At 37.3% G+C, this 25,699-nt stretch overlaps 1 protein-coding gene across 4 annotated transcripts in view; it reads right to left on the bottom strand.

Annotated features, from left to right (window-relative positions):
• The window catches only part of ENPP3 (ectonucleotide pyrophosphatase/phosphodiesterase 3), a 78,032-nt gene that overhangs the window by 10,667 nt on the left and 41,666 nt on the right, over positions 1-25,699 (bottom strand). For all 4 annotated transcript variants that reach the window (XM_054697844.1, XM_037520406.2, XM_037520408.2 and 1 more), the window contains 7 exons: positions 23,504-23,631; positions 17,078-17,144; positions 14,824-14,911; positions 13,582-13,760; positions 11,877-11,928; positions 9,275-9,432; positions 2,047-2,182 (listed from right to left, as the gene is read on the bottom strand). In XM_054697844.1, coding sequence (XP_054553819.1) covers positions 2,047-2,182; positions 9,275-9,432; positions 11,877-11,928; positions 13,582-13,760; positions 14,824-14,911; positions 17,078-17,144; positions 23,504-23,631 — 808 coding nt within the window. The remainder of the gene's footprint in view (positions 1-2,046; positions 2,183-9,274; positions 9,433-11,876; positions 11,929-13,581; positions 13,761-14,823; positions 14,912-17,077; positions 17,145-23,503; positions 23,632-25,699) is intronic.

The following is a 25,699-nucleotide window of genomic DNA, read 5'->3' as shown; positions in this document are numbered from 1 at the left end:
AATAAGTCAGGAGAAAGACAAATATTGGATGATTTTACTCATGTGGGATATAGAGAGATAAAACAATGGAACTGACAAAACTAAACTAAAACAAATCCTAGAAATAGGATTGTAGAATTGAGGCTACTACAGTGGAAAGAAGGGTAGGGGTGGGGGCTCAGGGAGGAGGGTCCCTGTGGCCTGGAGTTAAGGACTACGGGTACTTTGATGGTGGGGGTGGTGTGGTAACATACATCTAAGAAGGTGTGAACCTCTTCTTCTAATTCATATGCAGTGTTGTAAACCAAATACCTCAAAATAAGAAGAAATATTTTTAAAAGATTCTAGAAAGAAAACAGTAAAAAAAAAAAAAAAAAAAGAAGAAAAGAAAAGAAAAGAAAAAAAATGTGGTATGTATACACTATGGAATATTTCTCTGCTATATAAAAAGATAAACTCCTGCCACTTGCAACAACATGGATAAGACCTAGAAGGTATTATGGTTAGTAAAATGAGTCAGACAAAGACAAACCTTATGACTTAATTCAAATGCAGTATATAGAATACATAAACCCAATGAATTAAATAAAACAAAAATAAACTTTCAGACTATAAGACCAATTAAGTGGCTACTAGAAGGGATGGAGGGAGGATCAATCTGGGAATTAGGGTCAACTATACATCAAAGGACAGAATTAGAACTGTATGTAGTACAGACAGATGCTGATTTATAAACTTCTATAAGGTTATAAAGCAATGTGTTACTTCAATAAAAACTTTTTTCATAATGGGGCAAGAATGGTAAAAACCAAAAAGCTGTAACTGGTAAATGTTGACATGATCATTTTTATTTCTAAATTACCGTTTGGTATCTTACCTAACACTTGCATCAAAGACCAACAGGTGACACCAAGAGGAAGGGCAAACCAGTTTTTGCTGGTTTTGTCCTGAATGTTTCACATACTGTTCCTGGTCATCTGATAGCCTAAGTTTTTTCTACTTTATAAAACTATGTTATGAAAATTGGGAGAGCAAGCAAACATTGCATCCTTTTCAGAGAAAAATAATAATTAGCTTACAATGGAATTTCTAACAACTCCATGTGCCTAGTTGTTTAGTTATTAACTTCATTTCCTTGTCAAGGCAAACATTTATGTGTCAACCAGTAACTTATGGCCAAACGGGAACAATCTTATATGCCGATTAAAAGAATTTTATTAGCTAAGATGTTACAATTATTTATGGTTTATCATAAGGTTTATGCAAACTTGGTATTTCTAATTTTGATTAGGTGTTTTATTAAAATATATCAGTTTATTTTTCCTAATTCTGTTGGAACTTTTAAATTGATGTGCTACTTGCTTTCATTAAAACTTTTTCCCCAACTATAATTTCAGCAGCTCTAAATTATAAATCTCCCAATTGGCCTCTTTGGTCACAGTTTCCAGGAAAAAATGAAGCCAAATATCAAGAATAAACACATTCCCAGAAGTTGAAATTGTTGAAAATCTCATGGGTAATTTCATGAAAATGGTATTTCCTACTAAACAGGAAAGAGATTGGAGTTTGAGAAAAATTACAGTGGCTTTTGCATGGTCCCATGAAAAAATTTTTTTCTTAAAAATCTTACAGTTCATTTGACTGCTTAATGCCTGGATTTAAATTGTTGGATATCAGTATGAGTGAGAGGCCTGAATTACAGCCTGATTTCTTTTTGCAGGTACAAATGCAGGCTTGATGCAGGCCTTGGATGGTAACAAGGGAAAAACAAAATGATTTTTTGACTCCCTCTATAAGGAATCTTCAGTTTTAAAATTAAAATTAAACTTGCCAAACTCCCTTCACATCTGGCCCAGATGTGAGCTTATATGTGGTTCCCACTGCAAAATGTATTAGTCTTTATTATAGCTGTCACATCTGGCCAGCCCACAACCACTGCAAGCCTCCTGGGTAGCGAGTTTAGCCCAAGCAGGTAGTTTCAGAGAGGAGCATATGTTTAAGGCACATGCCCACATCCAGTTGATGATGGCTTCCTAAGCTGCTGCTCTAAAAAAAAGCCATACTAACCAAGTGGGTAGAGGAAGCCGTGGGTGATATTCAAGTCTGGTAAGTAGAAGGAACACTTTTGGCTCTCAGAAGGAGCAACCCTGACATCAGCCCGCAGACAGTCTGAGACATTGAGAAGAAGCAATGTGTTTCCCTGCTGAAAGAGAGGAAAGAGAAAAAAAAATTACGCCCACATTTGTGGCTCACTCGTGGCCTTATATGGTTTGTAACTTCCCTCGAATGTTTTTCATTTAACCTTTTCCTATTTTCTTAGTGAATCAGGTCTACGCAAGCAATGGAAATTGATGTCTTCAGCAATGTTTTCTTCTGTGCTTCCCTTCTGGTTAGGGACACCAGGAAGGTAAATCAAATACACCTTGGCAAGGAATATTTTGCAGAACAAAACCTAAACTGAGAGCAAAGAAATAATGGGAGCAACTACTAAAAACCAGGATCCTTTTCAGGATTTAACTTTTATGTGACTGATATATATTGCACTTGCCAATAAAAACAGAATAAAATATAAACAATTCATTTTTAAAGTACAGATATGAACTATGTATAGTTGGGTAAGGACTTCTAATCAACCTAAGACTAATTAAAAGAAAGTATAGCTGTCTAAAATTTTTTATTTGAGCATTTAAATAAATTTGTAGGTATGCTTCATTTATCATTTAACGTGGGAATATATATATTTTTTACAATTTTCTTTGTAATTCTATTTAAAGACATATACATTAAGGCCTTCCTTGGTGGCGCAAGGGGTTTAGTCTCAGCACTATGAAACAATCCACAGGGATTGCAGAAGGAGTTTCATCCTCGACCAGGTTGCTGACCCACATGGTGTGGCACAGCAGACCTTTCCTGTCTCACCCGCTGCTCCCATCAGCAGTGTATTTCAGGAGAGATGCCTGCTTTGCTCCCCACTCTGTCTCTGGTGAATCCTCTCCCACTCCTGTACCTCTGGCCTATATCCCAGCTCTTACATGCATAAACAAATAAATCTTAAAAAAAAGACTAATACAATAATTATTCACTAGCAGCATCCTAACCCACACATTTAAAGCAATACAGTATTGCCTGATCCTAGTTTGATTAGCCTTAGTAAGTAAACATGTTTCTATTTTTTTTCACAGATTTTCATTTATATGCCCATGACTTCTCATAATGTATACATTCTTTTTTTATATAAATTTTATTTTTATATTCCCCATACAATTGCAACCCCCTTATTTTGACCCTAATCCCTCTCCTCCCCGCACCCCACCCCCCATAGAGTGTCTCTGGTTCATAGTTATTTGTTGATTTTGATTTTCACTTTCTTATAGTTCTTCATTTTCCTGGTCCCTTATTTAAGTTTTCTAAATTCCTGCTATATTACTCAGCATTCAAAAAAGATAAACACATGCAATTTGCAGCAACATGGATGGTGCTGGAAGGGATCATGCTCAGCGAAATAAGCCAGAAAGAAAAAGAAAAATACTGGATGGTCTCACTCATAGTAGGAATGTATACATTCTTAACAAACATTTCTAAAATTTATAAAAATGATTAAAATAGGATATCCTTATTTTATTCACTGCATTACAATAAAACAAAAATCAGTTGTTGTACCTAAAATGCATGTGGTAATAGTTTTGCTGTGTGTGTGTGTATGCATGTATATCAAATCATCATGTTGGACACCTTAAACTTACTTCAATAAAACTGAAGGAAAAATAAATAAGTAAAATGCATAAGCTCAATTTATAAAGGATAAGGCAATGTATACTGTGTGCCATACTCTTAGGCAAGAGAGCACTGTGATGAGGTATATAATGGGCAGGAGCAGAAGACAAGGGAAGTCTGAGGAATGTCAAGCAGAGAATGTACCCCCAAATGTTCTGCAATGCTCCAGGTGGAAAACACTGTACAGATGTTGAAGAAACTTCTCATCTGACTGAAAACATTTATCTTTGCTCCCTTCTGAAATCTTATTATAAAGACAACAATGATGAAAAGACACAAAGGATGAAAAGACATTTCCAGAAACTGGAAATCAGATAAACATTGTTTACTGTTGTGACCTGACTCAGATCAGGTCCATCGTTGGGGAGAGCACAAAGAAGTTAATTCCTGTTGTGAAACCTCAGAAGGGTAGAACTTGGAGTCTCCTAAGACAGGGAATGTGTGTAGAACTAAAAGGAATAGGATAGACTGAGACTGTGGAAAAGAAGCCAAGCATAATGCCCAGTCACTGAAGAGGCTGAATCAGAGGGACAACCAGACTACAGGGACAACCAGACTACAGGACACAAGGCACCCCAGAGAGCAGGTGTGCCGAGATGAAAACAATGAGAGCAAATAAAAATCTATATAATGAATGGTAAGATTCCTCCATCTCATTTCCCACATGTACCCTTATATGCTGAGTCAGATTAGAAGTTCTTTTTGTTGTTTGTTTAAACAAACCAAGAAAAAGAATAATTAGATATTTCTAGTGGGAATCCCCAATAAAATGGCTGGTTCTCATTGTGATCAACCTATACTAAGTCTCTCAACTAGCAAGTTCCAGGAACAAAGTTTAGTGACTTACTCTTAAAATGTGGGCTGACAGCCAAGGGCCACGAGATATTTGGAAAAAGTGGGGGAAGAATCAAGAAAAAAAAAAGAAAATGGAGAGAGCAAAAGAAAACTTACTATCAGAGAGATAGGACCATATATGGCATCCCCAGGGAAAGAGCAGAAAGCACTAAAAAAAATAATGGAAAAGGTAACAGAAAGAGATCTTAGAATTTAAATACTAATACTAAAATATCCAATAAGATCTAGAAGATGAAGTTGCCTATATCTCTCAAAAAGTGGAATTAAAGACAAGAGATAGAAGAAAAGTAGAGAACATATAAAAATACTAGTGGACCAGTCTAGGAAGTCTAATGTCTTATTAATCTTAAAGACATAATTTATCTAAAATTCTAAAGCTAAACCATCAATTAGTGTAGAATAAAAAACATTTTGAGATACATTAAAAAATGTCCTCTTCCCTACTTCCTCTTTTGAGGATGTTCCTGAGTGATAGAATCCACCAAAACAGAAGAAAAACCACAAAAAAGGTGATATTTGTCTTAGAGACCATAGATTTACTCTCAATGTCTATTTTATTCCCCTGGTGGTGGCAGACACTGAAAAGCTAAAAACATTTGATTATATTCTTTCAAATATATATCATAGTAAACATCTCTGAATGACAATTTTTCTTCATTTGGCATAAAGGGGACATAAAGATGTAAAATGGAAGAGTCAAGCTATCCTTTGCTGACTAAGCAACCCCATGACATCCAGAAAGTTTTAAGTTGGTATTTCTTACCCCACAGGTTGTGGTATTGAATACTCTGAAACTTCATGTTTAGTAAGTTCTACAGGACATACATGTAAGCCTTAGAAACATTTTCCATAATGTAAGTAAAAGTAACTGCCTGCGTTCAACATAAGGACAGCAATACTAGGAAGAGACAGGAAGGGGCCTCTTTTATAAATGGGGGATTTTGCAATAGTCAGCCCTCTAGAAGGATGCAGGAGAGGTAAGCTCACATTTCTGAGTCTTGAGCTCTTGTGAGAAAACAGTAAACCCCGACCTCAGCATCTCCAAAACACACACACACACACACACACACACTCATTCCTGCCATAAGACTTCCTTAAAGTTTTTTAAGCCAAGGGACAGAAAGTCAGGAAAACAATAAATAGAACTCAGACACTGAGATAAATTCTGAACTCCCTAACTCTCAAAATTCTTCAAAAGAAGTAGATGATGAGTGCAGACAGGAAAGTGAGATGTTTTCCTTTCTTGTCTAGCATGGGTACAAAATAGAACTGACAGAAAAATTCTTTTTATTGAACTTATAAACTCATTTGACCTGTAGGCTAAATGTAAAAACCAAAGTGTATTTATTTGAATTGGATAATTATTATGCTGCTGTATGGTAAGAATAATAATTATATATTTTAAAATTATTCTGGTCATGTGTCTTTTTTCCTACAAAGTAAATCATTCCTCATCATTAAAAAAAAATGGTTGCAGCACACAATAATACCCCTATTTTTTAAAGACAAACAAGAGTGAATCAGCTTTTATAGTATCAGAGATAACAAGCTTTAGAAACAAAAAAGGCTTTGTAAGAACTTAAGGATATGGGAGATAAGTACATCTATGGTATTTTCCAAAGCTGACTACATTTCTTCTCAGAATATGCCCTATTGCACAATAAATTTCTGAAATATATTTTAAATCATTAGTCTTGCTCTTATTTTCAACTTTTCACCTAGCTACAGAGCTAACAGCTCTCATCTTCCTACTGAGTAGGCCCGACAGTGATCAACCTTAATGGTTTTGAAGCAGTTGTTGTAGGACATGACTTGAAATCACAACTACTTCCCCAGAACTCTTCTGAGATAATAACAACAAAAATTAGAAAACCCACCAAAACCACAGAAAAACAAAAGCTCCATAAAACTTAAAGGCACATGCCAATTGGGTCCATGCTCCAAAAAGTGCTTATTTAAAGTCTGATTTTTCAAACAGAACTGATACAACATTTTTATGTGAATCTCAAAACATCCTTGTATGTAATTTTCTTGAACCACAACATACTAACAGAGTAATTTCTGAATTAGAAAGCAGAAAATTGCTAGAATTCCATCCTGTCACAAGGAGGGAGAAATACACAAGTACTTCTGTGGGATCAGTGAAAGGACAGGAATTTTTGGTAACAAAGAAGCTAGTTTTAAAACAATAACAAAAAAGAATTGTACTAAACTTCTTCTTAGCCAGAGACCACTTCAAATCTCTCTGTCTTTGGCTTCCACTAAAGCTCATATAAATTCTGGAATGTGAGATAGCAGGGAAAAGTACTAAAACCACAGAAATTTTCACATAACCCCTAGGAGTACCTGAACTTTTCAGAAACAGAGAAATGAATAGTAAGACTGGTCTTGAATATATTGCCCTTCTCGAAAATGAAAAAGAAACTGTTGTAAGGGATAAATGACTTCAGATTACTGTTTTCATAGTATATTTCACAGTATGTTGAAGAAAATCACAAACAACGGTTGTGCACATTAATAAAGAGATGTTGCCATTTACCATACATTGGAACTCAGGTCATTGTCAAGTGTTTGCCCAGGCTGGGAAACAGCATTATTGCTCTCCTTCCACTGACCACAATTAAACCTTTGTCAGCAACAGAGCTGGCTTTCTGAACAAAGCTTTAATTAGCAGCAGGGAAAATATGCCTTGTCTTTCTCCTAAAATCTTGAATTGGAATTAGAAGAGTAAATAAACAGGATCACTTCCTTTTCCATAAAAAGATGTGGCATCTCTGTACACTTACCAACCACAGTAGTAGGTTTGGGTTTGTCATCAATTTTTGAATCTAAAATAGTAAGATTTTTCTCTCCAGAATAAAGGGAAAAAAGTTGATTTACCCCCTGTGATGGTTGATACCCGCTCTGATTGAAAGTTCTGCTTTGTCTTTAAATCTTTATAAATAATGACTGAGATTAATTCACTCAATAAGAATTTATTGGGCAGCTTATTTTTGATGTGCTGAGAATATGTTAAATAAAACCCTTCCTGGCCCAAAGGAGTGTTTAGACTGATTTTTGGCAGACTTTGACTTTTATTTATATTTCCCTGGTTGCTAATGAGGTTCAATTGCTTGGCTCATATACCTTGCTCATTTTAAGTTACAGTTTGTTATTCACTTGTTTATTGGTAGAAATGTATTATTCTGTTTCCTAATTATTAATCTGAATAGTCATTGTTTCTTACATGCAATGCAAATATATTGTCCCATCCATAACATCAGCAAAATCTATCGCCTCTGCATATTTTATGGTTGTTTTGGAGTCCTAAGAAATCCTTTTCTAAATGGAATGGAGATTCCTTAAAAAACTAAGAATAGAAATACCATATGATCCAGCAATGACACTCCTAGATATTTATCCAAGGAATATGCGCCCCCCCACTATGTTAATAACAGCATTATTCACAAGCATGAAAGTAATCTAAATACCCATTGGGGGATACCTGCATTAAAAAAAAAAGACAAACTGTTTTTTTTATACTCAGTGGGATACTACTCAGTCATTAAAGAAGATGAAATCCTGCCTTTTGCATCAATATAGATGGAACTTGAGGTAGTTATGCTATGTAAAATACCAGAAAGTGAAAAACAACTATCAGATAGTTTTTCTCATATATGGAAATAAAATAACCAAAGCAAATGAACTAACAAAATGCCTCAAAAATAACTCTTAACTATAAAATTTTAGTTATCAGAGGGAAGGGGATGGGGTGAGGGGAATGATTAGGGGGTCAACTTGAGAATGTGAATGTCATTAGAATTTTGGTGGTGGCTGCAGTGAGGTATACATACCTATTGTATGAAGTTGTACTCCGAAGTTGGTACAGTATTATAAATCAGTGGTAAGTCAATAAAATTTTATTCTAAAAGAATAAGAAATCTTTCTCTATCCTATAGGTCATAAAGATAAACACAGGGAAATATGGATTTGCAGTTCACATTTAGTTCTGTAAATCTGCCAGCAATTTAATTTTCTATATGGTATGAAGTAGAAATCTAATATTTTCTTTCTCATGGTAGCCACCTTTCTCAGTGCCATTTATTGAAAAGGAGTTTGCCAGGTAGTGAAGAGGGACAAGGATTTAAATGACTGGCTTCTCAACCCCAGTCTGGGAGAGGTCTGTGGCAGCATACCTGTACTTTTAAGCCCAACATAACTTTTTAGAGTGCTAGATCCTTCAGGAAAGGATTTCCACCAATTCACATTGTGTTCCTGTGCCTATGACAGTGCACAACAGATAGTAAAGTCATTATTCAATAATCAAATAAATACAAAGACTTTTACAAGTTACCACCACCTTCTAGGTAGGAAATATCTTCTACTTGGGAAATATCAAGTGAATAGCACACTGGCCTCTGTGCTTCCTATTGAATACCTTGAAATCTTTTCCCTACCTGACTTACCTATTAGTCAATTGACCTGTAAACACTTCTTAAGTTCCCCAGGCAAAATAATGTATTTTCTTTTGGTACCCACATGACACCTAAAAGTACTTTCAGGTAATACCTGGGACACTGACAGTTTAGTAGGCTGTCTTTGGGACTCTATTGTAAACAAAATTCAACTTTCAGAGTATTAGTGAAATACACATTTTTTCCAGCCCAAGTGGATCAATGGAACTTACCAGAGGGTTAGTGATGGTATAAGAGCTCCACAAAGGCATCATGATAGTTTTCCCAAATCCACTGATATAGTCCCTGTGATAAAGGAGACAGTGTCCCTTGTTTTCCTGCATAACTCTGGGCCTCCCAAACGGCAAGTTTAGTTTCTCTGTTGCTGATTCTATAATAAAAATATTTGTGAAATTAGCTAATTTTTCCATGCATAATGTCTTCCAATCTCTGATGATTTATCATTTGCTGGGTTCTCTCTCTCTCTCTAAATACACACACACACACACACACACACACACACACGCACACACACACACATACATATTTACATTTTAAAAGGACAGGTTTATTAGGAAAAGGAGAAAGAAAAAAGAAGCACCTGCACAGTCACAGGTGGGCAGGAGAGCTGCCTACTCTGATAAATATTTTACATATTTAATCAGCTTTAATTGTCACATGTACACCTACCCTGAGGAAGGTGTCATTATTCCATTTCTATTCTACAGATTATAAAACTAACTGTTTAGCCAGGCAGTTCAAATCTCACAGGACATATTTGAAGAGAAAAAATCTTGAAATCCAAAGTGTTTGCTTTATAGCAAAGATGACCTACTTTAACATTTGTCACAGGAAAACTATTAGGGTTTAATTAGAAGTACGTCCTGGGGTACTTATTTAATTTTACTTCTCTGTCATCGTAATCTAAAAATCCACTAATTGGGCCTCCCCGGTGGCGCAGCGGTTGAGCGCTGGGTTGCGAAGCTGCCCGCGGCCTCCGCGGCGCCGGTTCGATCCCCGGCTGCTCCCCGGCCACCGGAGGAGGGTCCCACATGGCGGGCAGACCTCTCCTGCCGCCCGCTGCTCCCCTCAGCAGTGTACTTCGGTCCTTCTGCCTGCTCTGCTCCCCGCTCTGGCTCTGGTGAATTCTCTCGCCCTCCCGCGCTTCTGACTGTACCCAGTGCATGTATAAACAATGTATAAACAAAACGAACGAACAAACAAACAAATAAAAACATGCCTCTAAAAAATAAAAAAAAAAAAAATAAAAATCCACTGATTATTAATGGTTAAAAACCCTGCCCAGTATTCATGCCATGGAATAACTCTCAGCAGATTATAAGAATTATTAAAACAATCAACACACATTTACTGAACTCTTGCTATGAGCCAGGCATTAGTCTAAGTATACATACATGTTAACACAATCTTCACATCTGTGTAAAACAGGTGTCTCCATTTTATAAATGGTGAGACAGAACTAAAAAGAACTAACTAATGCAACAATATTTAAAATTTAATGAGCAATATTATCTCTTTAGACCACTTTTCTAAATTCTCACCATGGATTAATTAATTAATATTTACAACTACATATAAGTGTTTGCCATTATTATTAATGAAGAGACTGAAACACAGAGAGGTTAAGTAATTTGGCCCAGGTTACACAGCAAAGATAAAGTGTAGGGTGTTTATTTATTTATTTATTTTTTTAAAGTAGCAATCTGTTAATTTTTTTTTTAAGATTTATTTATTTATTTATATAAGCACTGGGTACAATCAGAAGTGCAGGAGGGTGAGAGAATTCACCAGAGCCAGAGCGGGGAGCAGAGCAGGCAGAAGGAGCGAAGTACACTGCTGAGGGGAGCAGCGGGCGGCAGGAGAGGTCTGCGCGCCATGTGGGACCCTCCTCTGGTGGCCAGGGAGCAGCCGGGGATCGAACCAGTGCTGCAGAGGCCGTGGGCAGCTTTGCAACCCAGCGCTCAACCGCTGCGCCACCGGGGAGGCCCTGTAGGGTGTTTTAATGAGTCTTTTTGTACCACTAACTTCTGTGGCTATCACCTCCAGCCTTGATGGTGTTAATATGGAAGGCACTTGGGAGCATGGACACAGGACATGCATGTCTGACTGTACACATGGGGCATGGGTGTGGACATGTGCAAGTGTGCACACCTGAACCAAGAGGTCAGGGATGTAAAGATGGCTGTGGGAGGATGGCTAAGAGAAGATGAGTGACTACAGAAGCGGCGAGACAACAAGAGAGCCCTGACAAAGAGAGTAAAGATTTGTGGGGGGCTGGGAGGCTCAGTTGCCTGCCTGCCTCCTAGCTCATCCAACCCCCTCCCCAACACACCTGGCCTGTGCCTGCCTCCTTGTTTGTCAACCTCCTGGTGTGCCTGTGTACTTGGTTCCCTGAGAGAGCATTAAAGCCTGTAAAATCCACAGAGGACTCCAGGACTTTCTTTATCTGTCTGCCCAAGTGAGTAGTGTACCTGCCCTGTGCATCCTGGTACTAGAAGAAGTAAACATAGAACTAAACCCCAGGCAGTTTGGTTGGTTCAAATTCAAGAAAGGGAACAGCAGACTGTAGAGGAGGCACAATCATTTCAAGGAATTTGTTGCATTCTTGGAATAGTTATTAACCACCCCATGCTAGCTATTGCTGTTACTAGATCTCATTATTGTTGTTTTGACCCCTGCATATTAGCAATAACATATTGCTTTTATATGCTTTTATATTCAAAAGGCCTTTTGAGCTTAATTTGGAGAATCCTATCAAAGCCAATTGTGTTTTTTTAGGTCTAATAAAAAACTCACATGCTTTCTATGACTTACTTTCTTCTGGTTTGAGATTTAGTCTTTCATTCACAGATGATAGAACAGTGTCCTGAAAGATAACATGGGACAGGATGGGGGAAAGTAAGTCAAAGTAATAACACATGTTTTAAAAGGTGATCAAGATGATTTCTGCAGAAATTACATAGCTACTTTACTCCTGAGCAAAAAAGCCAGACTAACTTTAGTTTAAACTCCAGTTCTGCCACTTAGAAACACACAGGTATTACTACTCCCTGGAATACTCTGTTCTCTGTGGGCATTGGCAAAGGCATGTGTGATAATGGGGCAGAGCATTCTGACTGCAGCTGGAATCAGCTACTATTGATCAATTAGAACAACTTCCTAGTGCTTCTCAAGCTTTAACATGCATACAACTCACTTGAGAGTGTTGTTAAAACGCAGATTCTAAGTTAATAAACCTGGGTTCAGTGGGACGAGAGATTCTGGATCTCTAACCCGCTCGCAGGTAATGCAGGTGCTGATGCTGGGACACACTTTTGCAAGGGCATTTTTTACAGAAAACTCGGGAGTTTGCAAACAGACAAATCAACTTTTTGTGACTTCGAGGAAGTTATCTAGTATCTCTCAGCCCTCTTTATCACTAAAATGAAAATTAAAATACCCACTTTGTAATCTTCATTACTATTATTTTAAATGGTGGTTTTCTTGAGGTTATCTACAACAGTAGATAGGAAACTAGGTTTACTCTGATCTTCTGCTGTTCTGTGGATTTTATTTTTATTGAGAAATTTGATTGGACTTTGTCCCTTAAAGTCTCTTTTGGTTGGTTATTCATTTGGGGCCGGGGTGGGTAGGGGGGATGTAGCATGATGTTACTTTTAGAATTAGAGAATGCCATCTTCTCTGATCCCTGCCCATAAGAAAACAGTTCTTACCTGAAACAAGTGAGGTATTCGTTTACCTCTCCAACCACACATTGGATGTGGCATCAAATGTGTTACAGTTTCAGCTCGTACACTCCTGACAACTGGCCTCCAATTCTATTCTGAAATCCCAGTTCACTCATGTGCTCGAGTTCTTACAGGTTAGCTTGATCATTGCATTTACTAAGTGATTGCATGTATTCAATTGTATTTTAACTCCTATTTTAACATTTTTAATCTCCTTGCCTTTGGTGAGGCCTTTCTTCTCCCTAGAATCTCATCTTGTTGATAGTCTTCTGGGATCTAACATCCTGCTCCTGAACTCAGCTTTGGTCTGATTCACTAAAAAAACCTTCCCAGTGCTGAATGCCAACCAGCTTCCCAGAACTGCCTGATGGGGAGTCTTCACTGCTACCCAAAGGAACACCTCCTGCTTTGAGCACTTGGCTTCTTGCTGAGCAGACTCCACAATGCCTACACCCTGCCCCCGTGTCTCCTGCTTGCTCCCAGCTCATTCTGCTCTAAATAACCAAGCATGACCATCTGCTTCATAGCTGTAAGGGGAATAGTTCATGACAGGAAATCAAAGAGAACTCCAACATTCTACTGTTTTGGTTAGTATGCTCACAATGGAATTAATTATTTCCAAATAGTACTTTGCAGTTTACAAAGCATATTCACATATTTAATCTTACACTGTACCTCTAATTTCTAAACATGGTTTCAGGGCAATACATACAATTACTTAGTAATAGCTAAGCTAGAACACAAACCTGGTTCTAGACTAGTTGGCCCCTTCACATTCTGAGAACACTTACATTTGGTAATTCAGGGCATTTACATCCTAGATCATCTGTGGGCACTGAATTAGTAAAGTCACAAGTAGAAGACTTTGACACTTCTTCTGGATGGGTTGGTTTATAAAAAGGTTCCTTCAGAAGATGGTTCAAACTACCATGGGTACCATTGTTTGGTGCTGGCCGAATGTGTAGAAGATCTGTTTTAAAAAAATAAGTTCAGGATAAAGCATTGATATCTATGAGGAGATGGGAAGAAATAAATGCCTACTGATCACATCCTTAATAAATTCTTCTGCAGTGCAGTAATGGGCTGCATTCAGTTCACTGACTTTCTCCTAAGAGTTTCCATCATGAGTCTAGAGAATAAAACAGCCCCTGTAGCTGAGCTACAGAAAGTTCCATGAACTGTGTCTGTTCCTCTAGAAAAAAAGCATTAGTGAATTTGCTTAATACAGAAAGAACATTTTCCAATTTTTTAATAAAAAGAAAACATACAAGTGTTTTACAAAGATAGACTTTTAAGTGGCTCCTGCTAAGTTTCATTAAATACATCTCTCCTAGAACTGGATCCTAACTGGTAGCTTCTATATATTGTCACCTTTGTCCCAAGGTGACAAACTCAGCCTTGGGAACAAAGAATTTAAATTGTTAAGACTATACACCATTTTTAAAATGGATAATTTTTAGTCTCTAAACCACATTCAATTAATAAAAGCCAGTGGGCAAGATTAAGAGAATTGTGAGTATGTATGTCTGAATTCCTAAAACTAAAGATGAACTGCAACTTACTCATTGCCTCACCTACATAAATGATTTGTAAATATGATGGTCTGAGGCAAGCATGCAGGCAGAAAAGTAGATTAGAGTCCCTAAAACTCTAATTTTTTTAAGGTTTTTTAATACCAAACTTACTAAATGCTTATCAAAATAGGACTTTGTTACCATCTTTTTATGCCAGATGCTTTCTCCCTGTAATGATAAGAAAATACTTGAGGTATTAGTTGTATTTTCCTGCTTTGAAATATTAGAAGTACAATTTTATTTACCTAAGTTTTATTAAATTGTCTTACCATATAATAATAAACAGAAAAGCAAATTTCCTGAGATCTAATGTTTATCATTACTAGAAAAACAAAAAGAATTCACTCTCATACCTGAATATTCCTCACTAATAAATAATTCTTCCTTATCTTTTCTATTTTCTGTCTTCTTAGTGCAGAATATCCACCTCTGGGATTCACTTTACACGGAAGTACTTACCACACATTAGGTTATATACTTCAATATTTTCAAATGGCTCGACTTCAGTCTTCTCTTTAAAACTGGGTCCATGTGCCACAAAGATAGCCTAAGAGGCAACAGTCACACTATTACTATTTAAGACTATTCTTAGATGCTTTCTGAACTCAAAAACTGATGCTGGAAAAAACACAATTTTCTTTCTGTCACAGCTCTTTGATTTGTCTTAGACCTCTGTAAGGATTTCTTTTTAGAATTGAAATTGATTTTTAACCATTTCCACCTGTTATTTGTACCAATCCTAATGAAATATAACCCATATGAGTTTTTTTTTCTGTCTCCTGTTTCCACAGCATCTGAGACCTAAACATTTTAGACTGTAAATACTAGAAGTGTCAAACAGAGATAAACAATTCTTTTCTGGTAACAGATATATATATGGTAACAGTATATATATATTTTTTTTTCTAATACTTTGACTATCTTGAAATATATATATTTCAAGATAGTCAAAGTATTAGAGTTATAGGCTTTAATACAGTAATCAAATAGCACCCTATAATAGAGAAACACCCTGTCTCCAGAGATTTTTCAAGTATTTACAAAGAGATATAACTCACCATGACAATGTTAAAAGCTAGAATATCAATAACAAGTCTAACACATCTTTTTTTCTTATTTGGAATGGGATATGTGGGGGGTGTGGTCTATTTGGGATGTGTGGAGGGGGCAGGTGGGTATATTAACAAATGAAATAAGGTAATCAGGTTGCAAGAATTATGAATCTTCACCTATGGGGGAATACCAAACAATTTTACTCATGGAATTTTACAAATAATTTCTTCCCTGAGCTCCCACACACATCTGGTTTCCTTTCTTCACTAACTCTACTTCTAGATCTTTTTACTAGTAACTCTTTTTCTCTCAGAAATTCAAATAGAAATATTTAGGGCTTGGGGGCCTCCCTGATGGAGCAAGGGGTTAAGATGCAGTGCTATGAAGCTATCCACAGCCACCTCAGCATGAGTTCGATCCCCATTCAGGGAGCTGACCCACATGGTGCAGTAGACCTCTCCTGTCTTGCCTACTGCTCCCCTTAGCAGAGTATTTCAGTCAATCTGCCTGTTCTGCTCCCCGCTGTCTCTGGTGAATCTTTTCATTTCCTCCCCAACTTCTAGCCTGTACCCCAGTCCTTGTATACATAAATAAACCTTAAAAAAGGGGGGGGCCTCCCTGGTTGAGCGCAGCACTGTGAAGCTGTCCGCAGCCTCCGCAGTGCTAGTTCGATTCCTGGCCGGCCAGGGAGAACCCCACATGGTGCGTCAGACCTCTCCTGTCTCGCCTGCTGCTCCCCTCAGCAGTGTATTTCTTCAGTCTGGCTATTCTGCTCCCTGCTCTGCTCTGGTGAATCCTCTCACCCTCCTGAGCATCTGCCTATACCCCGGTTCTTGTATAAAAATAAATAAATCTTTAAAAAAAAAGAAAGAAAGATTTAGGGCTTACTACTCAATCTTTATCTCTACCTACACTTTGTCCCTAAGGAAGTTATCTCATCATAAACTTTCTAAATAATTTATGTACCTAAAACTCAGCTTATCTCTGAGGTAAATTCTTTAATTACCTACATAACATCTCTGTATGTCTGGTAAATATTTCAAATTTAACGTGTGAACTCTACTTTCCCTTCTCATCAGCTGCGGCCAGAGTCTAACATCTTCCCAACAGTTGGCCCCAACACATCAAGCATATTCCCACTTTTGGGCCTTTGCACTGGTTGTTTCTTCTGCTTGGGATACTTGTTCCTTGAATATTTGAAAGTTTAATTCTTTCGTCTTCTTCTAGTCTTCTGTTCAATGTCATCTCAATAAATCTTACACTCTCCATCTTATTCAAAGTTGTGCAATGCTCCCCCATGGCACTCCAAAAACACCCGTTTCTACCTATTAAGCTTTACTTTTTCTTGAGTTCCTATAGTACTTATCCTCTAACATGCCAGATAATATATTCCTTTAAAAATGTCAGTCGTCAATATCCCTGCATTAGAATGAAAACTTCATGAGGACAGGGACCTTTATCTGTTCATTCAGATATATTCAGGACTCCTGAGTAGTGCCTGTAAGAGTGGATGCTCAATACATATACATTGATAAATATTTATCAAGTTAAATATCAGACAATTATAAAAATAATGTTCAATATATATTTATTGATAAGTATTTTTTCAAATTAAATATGAAATAGTTATCAAGTAAATATTTTTTTAAAGCAATGTTACCTCCATGCTCTTAAACTCATTGTCATAACCATGGTTGCCTCCTCCACAGAATGTATTTCCTTTAGACCTATAAAGAAATAACATTATATTGTGACAAATATATTGACATGAGACCATATTGCAAACTGATCTTTAATAGACTTTTATTTAGCTTCTACCTATATATAAGCAGATTTTTCTGTGAACAACAGCATGTAGTCATTTTCATTTTAATGTATGTGCATAACCACAGACGAACAAACAGAATGGTAAGAGAGAAGGAAAGAGAACTCCAGGATTTATAAATAGAATTTAAAAGCCTTTAAATCTTAGATATTAACAAAAGGATAATAACAAAGGCATAAATTTGAAAAAGGAATTTGAATGAAAAAGGAATTTGTCTTCAAGCTTATCTGTCCCTTTACACATTCATGGCTGCACGATTAAGAATTAATTTAAGGGCCTCCCTGGTGGCGCAGCGGTTGAGCGCTGGGTTGCAAAGCTGCCCGCGGCCTCTGCACCGCCGGTTCGATCCCCGGCTGCTCCCCGGCCACCGCAGGAGGGTCCCACATGACGCGCAGACCTCTCCTGCCGCCCGCTGCTCCCCTCAGCAGCGAACTTCGGTCCTTCTGCCTGTTCTGCTCCCTGCTCTGGCTCTGGTGAATTCTCTCACCCTCCCGCGCTTCTGACTGTACCCAGTGCTTGCATAAATAAATAAATAAATAAATCTTTAAAAAAAAAAAAAAAAAAAAAAGAATCAATTTAAGTAGAACTGAGGCAACCAGAAAGGGAGGGGAAAAGGCTACAGAGCAATGGGGGAAGGGACCCAGTGGACTATGAGAAGAGATTATTGGTGCATTTGTGGCGGGTCTGTTGTGTTGTGATAATATGAATTTGAAGAGGTGTGAAACTATACCGCTTAAACATATATAGTTTTCTTAAACACTACCTGATTGATAAATTTAATTTAAAAACTTTGACTAATATATTACTTTAAGCATTTTAGTTTAAGTAGTATAAAAATATGAATAAATAATACTCACGGAAAGTCAACTATAATGCTCGGTAAGGAGAAGTTATATATTCTGTGAATTTGGCATTTATATTTCATTTTTGGTGCTTTCTTACCCAGGTTAGTGCTCTTCAATTCGAATGAACTATCCAAATTTAATTACCTTGTATTCTGCCTACTTTTTTTCCTAGTATCTTTATCTTTGAATTAACAATAAATACATTTAGATTGTTTTCTAAGCAGCCAAGATTTAAATTGGGTCTCTAACAGGGGAAAAAAAAAAAAAAAACTTTCTGTTTTCAAACATTGACCTTAAAAGATTTCTCTCATTTGCTTCCCTACTCCCCAGGACAAATACACACACAATGTTTTCATTTGCTTTTACATTGTAGGTCCAACTGAGAGCAGGACTTTAATTTGTTGTCTTAAACAGCCAACTTTTAAAAAATTCATAATTGACTCTCACTCAGCTTAAATGAAAATAAATTGCAAAATAAAAACTCAGTGAACAGCTCACACTTCAGTCTACCCAACAGAGGAAAGAAAGGATAGACTAAATACTATATGGAATGGGGAAATTGGAGGAAGTATTTTGTAAGGGGGTTTAAATTCACTTACATAAGGAGTCAGTCAATTAACTGACTTAGTTAATGCCAACAAAATTGTTGGCATAAGGCAAAAGGTGTTTAAAATATTTCTATCCTCATTGCATAGATATTTGGCTTCCCAAGATTACTAGAACGACTTGATTAAAGATAATTAAGTCCTAAAGTCTGAGTGGGAGGCTAAAGTAGTCATTAATTAAAGAATGAAAGGCTTTTTTGAATTAAATCATTGGTATTTTTTTTAACTTATCTTTTACTTTTCTTTCTCAGAAAAAAATCTAGTTTTAAAAAAATGTTTTCAAATCCTAGCCCAACTGAATTAGAGAAGTTTAGTAAATATTGAAGCAAAGTTATTTGGAAGCAAAAGACAAAAAGTATTATTTGAAAAAGTCCTATTTTCTATTGTTTCCCAAGTGAAAATTTTAGAAATTTGCTCTTCTAACTGTTCAAGTTTATGTTTTCCAACCACTTTCTTGGCTCTGAAAATTACATATAGAAAATGGAAACTTGTGTTTGGAAAAGATGAGTTGATATTATCATAATTTAGCTCAACTTCCAAGTACTATATGAAATCTTTTGAAAACTAATTCACTTTTATCTTCTCCATGTGTAATTAATAATATGGAGTCAAGCATGGATTTCTCTATCACAGTTGAGTAACGACACAGTTGGGGGATAAGTAAGACTTCTTTCCTGGTCCCAATCAGCTGCCAGGCCCCCTCTTTTTCTTTCCACTTTCCCTTACTTTTCTCTGTTACTGCCACCATTCTAAGCTAGATCCTCTTTATCTCTAACCTGAACAAATTTCCTAATTGGTTATTCTCAATCCGAGCTTCAGAATCTTCCCACGCCCCTCCTCCTCCCACACACACCCCTAATCATATTTAACACTATAACTGTTGGAAATGGAAACACATGTTTTAATAAGTACAAATGAGGGGCAAATATGATGAGCTGGTACAATCCTGGAAAATCTGAGTTTTAAGTTCACCATACATACTCTCCTGATAATGTGCTACCTACGTAATCTTACCATCCTCCATAGCTCCACAGCCTTCCTTGGGACTTTCATAATGCTAAAGAATGAGTCACACATCTTTCTAACTGGTTTTCCTGCAACTCACTTTGACCATTTGCCTCCTTATGGCAGCTGGAGTGAACACCCTGAAATGCAAATCCCACTGCATTGACCGCCAGTCACATTGTGTCTACGGATTGTCTCTTATTTTCTTCATGGCCAGAGTCACACTCCTCAGTCATAAAGAGAAGGTGCTTCCTGCAGCAGGCAACTTCATTCACCCAGTGCCCCAGTATTACAGAACTACATGAACTGTCATCTACTTCATCTTTCTAGATCCCTGATTATTTCTCCTCTTTCTTGGGCAGAGCATTTGGAGAAAGCAGCTCCAAGAAGACAGAGCCTGTCAAACCTCAAGGTTTGGCAAGCCTATTAGTACCTTCCAGCAAAGAAAGGTGGTTCCTTTCCTCCTGCAGACACAGTCCCCTTCAGGGCTGGGTTAGATTTCTGTTCCGCTTATCTTCTCGGCTCAGTGCCTCTGTACAATGCACAGATTGCACAAATACATAAGACAGACCTGCTGTTTGGGGCAGTATTTACCTTAATTCAGCCTGAGTTTTCAAAACTCAGAGAAGGAATCATACCTAACAGGAAGCTTTCTGACATAGGCACTTGGGGAATGTAATCATTCTTTTCACTTGCTTGAACCTTGTACTAGGGTCTAGTGCAGCGGTTGCTAAAGCTGACTGTAACTGTTGTCTACCTCCCTTTTTCAGTGAAAATCCTGATAATGTGTACTGTATCTGTTATCTTTAACTCTTAAAAATGTGCCTGGCATGTATTTGTCAGTTTCCAATCATAAAACAAAAAAACTACTATTCATATTTTTAATAGGGCAATTTCACAAATCTTCTGTAGTATCAAACAGCTGGGTTTCCCCAAATTGGTAAAATCTAACATATTTTAAGCAAAATAAAGATCATGATTATGAAAAAACAGATTTACATTAAAGAATGAAATTTACTATAATATTGAAAAGGAAATCTAATCTAGTTTCTGAATATAAAATATTATTAGTAAAGACAACATACTTTTACTTAGAAAACAGGTAACCTGAGAGTTGTTTGTTAAGCTTTCGAAACAAAGTCAGCATGTAATCAGATTAAACTCCTTAGTTGCTGTGGTTAGGGCTGCAGTCCACATTTCCTTTGATGTAAGTTAATTTACTTTGTATGCTAATGGAAGAGAATAAAACCAGGCTAATCTATAGTTACAGCTAAAGAAAATGGAGCCTGGAGATATTAATTTCTCCAAGTTCCTAGAACAAGCTAGGTGGGGAGTTAGGTGTTGAACACTCAGACTACTGTTCATTTTAAATCTCAATGCTAGCTGTTAATTGAACAAAGCTCGTAATTTCAGAACAGGTATTAATGTGGGTTATTCAGGTATTCTGGGGACCAGACCCTCCTATAATTCATAGGTCATGCTGTCAGATGGATGGGAACTTGCTCATTTTGCACCAGTGGTTTCCTAACGTCTTTGATCTCTTAACAGTAAATACTCTCAGCAAGTAAATATTTGGAGAACTTCCCACATTTGGACTTACATTTATTTATGTGTGACATATGTGTGTCACATTAGTGATTATTTAGTATTATCATTACTAAAAATCTTATATACATAATACTAGTAAAATGTAATTTTGTTCACATATTTTAATCTTTTAGAGAAGGCTGTCCTAAGGCCACTGACCCGCAAGCTTCTGAAGAGCTAATCTTAAGAAGCAGGGCCAGTGCCATCTAGTGATGTGGTGTGAAACCGCACCGTCTAACCTACCACTGCATCCTTGAATTTCCTGTCACCTTGTGAAATAGGCTGTGTAAATCTCTAGTTCTTCATCCTACACATGTTGATATTAGAACCTGACTCTCTCATATTCTCTTCTTTGCTCGGCATATCTTTCAGCCTCTGGATTCCATTGTCTTATGTATCTCCCTAGTAGTATACAAATATAAATATTTGTGTACTCCCTAGTAGTATACAAATAAATAGGCCAGAAAACACATATGATCCTGTTTTCATTTATATACACTTATGTTCATAGAAGAAATAATGGAACCAAGACACAAAAGCCTTCATTTAAAATTTGTTAAACTACAAGAAAACAGGTATTTATATGTGTACTGGCTTACTAGTCTCCTCCATTTTACAAGAAGGGCAGGAATCATGTCTGTATCCTAAATGCCTAAAACAAGGTTTGACACACACACATAGGAAGGATCAATGAGATTCTATTGAATTAATGAATTAATTGGTTGTTTGGGTATAAAATGATTCAGAATGGTTTTTATTTGATCTAAACACATTTTGCAAATGCTTGATGACTGACACAAATCACAATTATCATAAGAAAAAAGGAAGTCACACCTAACTGCAAAGATGACAAAGATCTTACAGCACCATCTAATCAATCCCAATCTGCAGACAACTGATACCACCTTTACATTTTGTCTGTCTGAAAGAGACTTCAGTGGGAGTTGAGAATATGCTCGTTCCAACAGTTCCTTGTTGCATTGGGACAACACCACACTGACAAACGGGAGTCATGGAGCAGGCTGCACAATGCAGGATGCTGCTGAAGAGCAAGATCCTGGCCCTTTTATTGTCACACATAATTGATTGTAAGGAGATTAAAGAAAGGGGAAAGGTGTAGAAGATTAGGGATTGTGAGTCTGCCCTCCAGGCACTTCTAATCTACTTGATGATACACCCTAATCCCCAGCAATGGTTCTAATCTTATCAACAAGGCGCTCCACTCATCAGCTTCTGGGGTCCCTTGTCATACATCGGTCCTTGGCCCCCTGGGCATTCCGGACATACCTCCTGATGCACATGTTATGCATCGGTACTCAGCCCCCTGGGCATTCTGGACATACATTGTGATGCATAACCTTCCCAGTGTGATCCAGCTTTGTGCTCTTGTTTGATTTGATGGGCTGAAGGGTTGGGCTCCTGTTCCTAACTGGCCAGACCACTTTGACCTTGTTTAGGTGACAAAATGGTGGCTGAATAGGCTGCCTAGGAGTAGCAGACCCACAGTTCCTGAAATAGCTCAGCCTTCCTCCTCACGAATACTGTGAAGATTAGGATGCCAATGTTGTAGAGCAACCCCGATACAAAACAGGGTGCCTGATTGTGGGTCCTCACCCAAGCGCTTAAAAGGACTTATCAATGCTCTACTGCAGGCACACGCGAACGGCTAATAAAAGGTTTATTTACAAGGGAAGGGGAAATGAGGAAATGTACAGCTCAGGGAGAAAAGTGGGAGACAAAGTTTTAAATGAGTCCTATCCGATCCGCCGATCTGGAATCCCAAATGGCGCTCTGATTGCTGGCCACAAGCCAGGAACCGTGAAGCCAGGAAGCAAGCGATTGTGAGCCCCCCAAGACCCACGTGTTTGGTTTTTATATCCAACCTGGCTGCCCAACTCCACCCTCAGGTCCCAGCCACCCTCCCTTTGTGGTGATGGGATTTGTCTTTCCCAATGTCTTGATGGCTTTAGTCTGGAGTGGGGGTGGAGTCCACAAAGCCTGTATGGGATTAGCTCAGGACATCATTTCCCCCTAACGACAAGACTGCACTCTAATTAATAACAGTAATTTCAAATATGGAAACACTAGAATGCTGATAAAGATCAAGAAAATGTCAGTACTTGGGAAAATCAGTGGGATCATAATGGTTAAGTAAGGTCAAGTAAATTAGTAAAAGATGGCAGTTACAGTATTGTGAAATAAGTAATAGACACACGAACCTCACAGCCAGCCACTGTCGATCCACCATAAGATGCACTTTGTCAATTCTGACATTGTTGACATAGTGTAGTCGTTTTGGCAAATCAGGAGTCAAATAGGGTTTGAAATGCTGGTCAGATTTTCGGCACTGAAAACAAATAAATTATTTCTTCATGAAACCTAAGAAATATGCAAAATAATTCAACAATTCATCTCCTAAGGCAGTCTATTAAACACTTTTGGAGGAGATTTAAACTGGGGTAATAAGATAGGAAAATAATCCTATTATCAGCATGGTCACATTCCTTGATTACATTGTTTTTACTGTTGCAACAACATGTATGTTGCAGTTTAAAATGATTTCAATTATGGCTTATTGTTTGTTGTTTTAAGTTTTTGTTATATATATATATATAATAAATCACTGTAAAGCTCTCCTCCTTTTTAGACAGAAAATAAAGATAAATTTAGCTTTAGAGTGGCAATTACAACTTTGAATTGCAATTAAAATTACTAGCAGTATGTGTAAAAATATAAAAATCAGTTTAATAAACCCCAAAATAGTCTGTATTTGTCAACTTTTAAGGGAGTTCTGTGAAAGTTTCTATAATACTGCTGTAACTAGGGGGCATATTTCAAAATTGTGTAAAGATGCAAATCACAATGGTGTCTATTCATGTTAGAAAATGAGAAAATATCACAGGAGAAATATGAGAAATAGAACTACAAAGAAACTTTTTCTCCATTGTGACCTTTTTGAAAAACACACAGGTAATATAGAGATATGAATATTTTCTACTTCCTCATTTTTTTAGCCTCAATAATCTCTTAAATAGTTCAAGTCAGTGTCACTATTTCCGCATGTTCAATTTCTGTAAGAAAAATAAGAGACACTGAAATTCAGCAAAAACAATTTTAAAATAAATCTGGAAAATAGGAGAGCAAGAATTATAGAATGAACAGGGAAAGAGAAAAATATTTAGTGCACATATATCCCTGCCAGCTTTATTCTTGCCTGTTTATGTATCTTTTACAGGTTTCTCATTTTTCTGTTTTTTTCCTTTATCATGACTTCCATATTAAGCCAGTGTTTTTATACTAACAGGCAAGCACCATGATGGCAGCTGCTGAGTACACAGCCTCCTCAGAGACACAAGGGACTAGAACATGCCTCTAGGATTTACCATGCATCCATGTAACAAGTCATACTTTCTGAGCTGGTGTGTAGCCAGAGGAAATCCAGAGGAAAGTGGGGGTACATGCCAACCTCTGAGGAAGTGCAGAGTTATTATTACTTGAATTTGAGAATCTGAGATAAAGACACGACAGTTGAGATAAAACTGGGATCATTTTATCTAAGAACAAAGTTGCCGCTGTTGTCTCATACAGACAGCATGCTGTGGAATTGTAAGAGTTCCCAGTTCATGCTTGGTTATGTCTGTCCAATATAAGTTTAATACAGATCTGGACAGCTGTTTTACATGGAATATTTCTGAGAATAATGTACTTTGTGAAAGGGTAATCCATTTCTTTGGGGTCCTTTAGTTCCAGGCCCAGCCAGCCCATATCAGTGATGCTGTGCAGTGAATTTGCAAAGCCTGAGGTATCCAACCCCCTTGCACTGCTGAGATTATTGTAGATTTACCCTTCCTCATCTCACTAACAGGATGTCAACTATACAAATCATGAGGTGGTGGGGGAGAAAAGGAAAATAATGTGTGAATTTAGAATAGAGAGAGGTGAAAATTCTCCATTAACCATCCAATCAGCATGAACACTTTTCACCAGCAGGGGGTGAGATTGTCCAGCATGTTCACTGGAGATCAGAATATTAGAAGGTGTGAAAGAAAAAAAGGAGTGGTGACCACGAAAGGATTTCCGCAGAGCTGTGTTTTCTATTTCAAACTTGAAGTGGACCACAGGTTATTGTCGCCATTCTTTACCTAGTGTTTCATTATCTTTAATCATTAACATTTCATCCTAATGTTGCTCACTATAATTGCATATCATTTATATTTAAAAAAAATATACCCACATCCCAAATAATTAATTTGGAGTTAATTATTAATTATTAATCATTAATTCCATAGAGTAGATGCGTATTTGTGAATCTACTAAATATAGAACTATTAAGACTTCAGCATAAGAATGTTCCACCAGGGCCTTCCTTGGTGGCGTAGCAGTTCAGTGCTGGGCTGCGAAGCTGCCCGCAGCCT

Source organism: Talpa occidentalis, unplaced genomic scaffold, assembly GCF_014898055.3.
Source record: "Talpa occidentalis isolate TD23 unplaced genomic scaffold, MPIMG_talOcc4v2.1 talOcc4.2, whole genome shotgun sequence".
NCBI lineage: Eukaryota > Metazoa > Chordata > Mammalia > Eulipotyphla > Talpidae > Talpa > Talpa occidentalis.
Note: the sequence above shows the minus strand (reverse complement) of the source record. Positions and strands in the feature narration are given on the sequence as shown.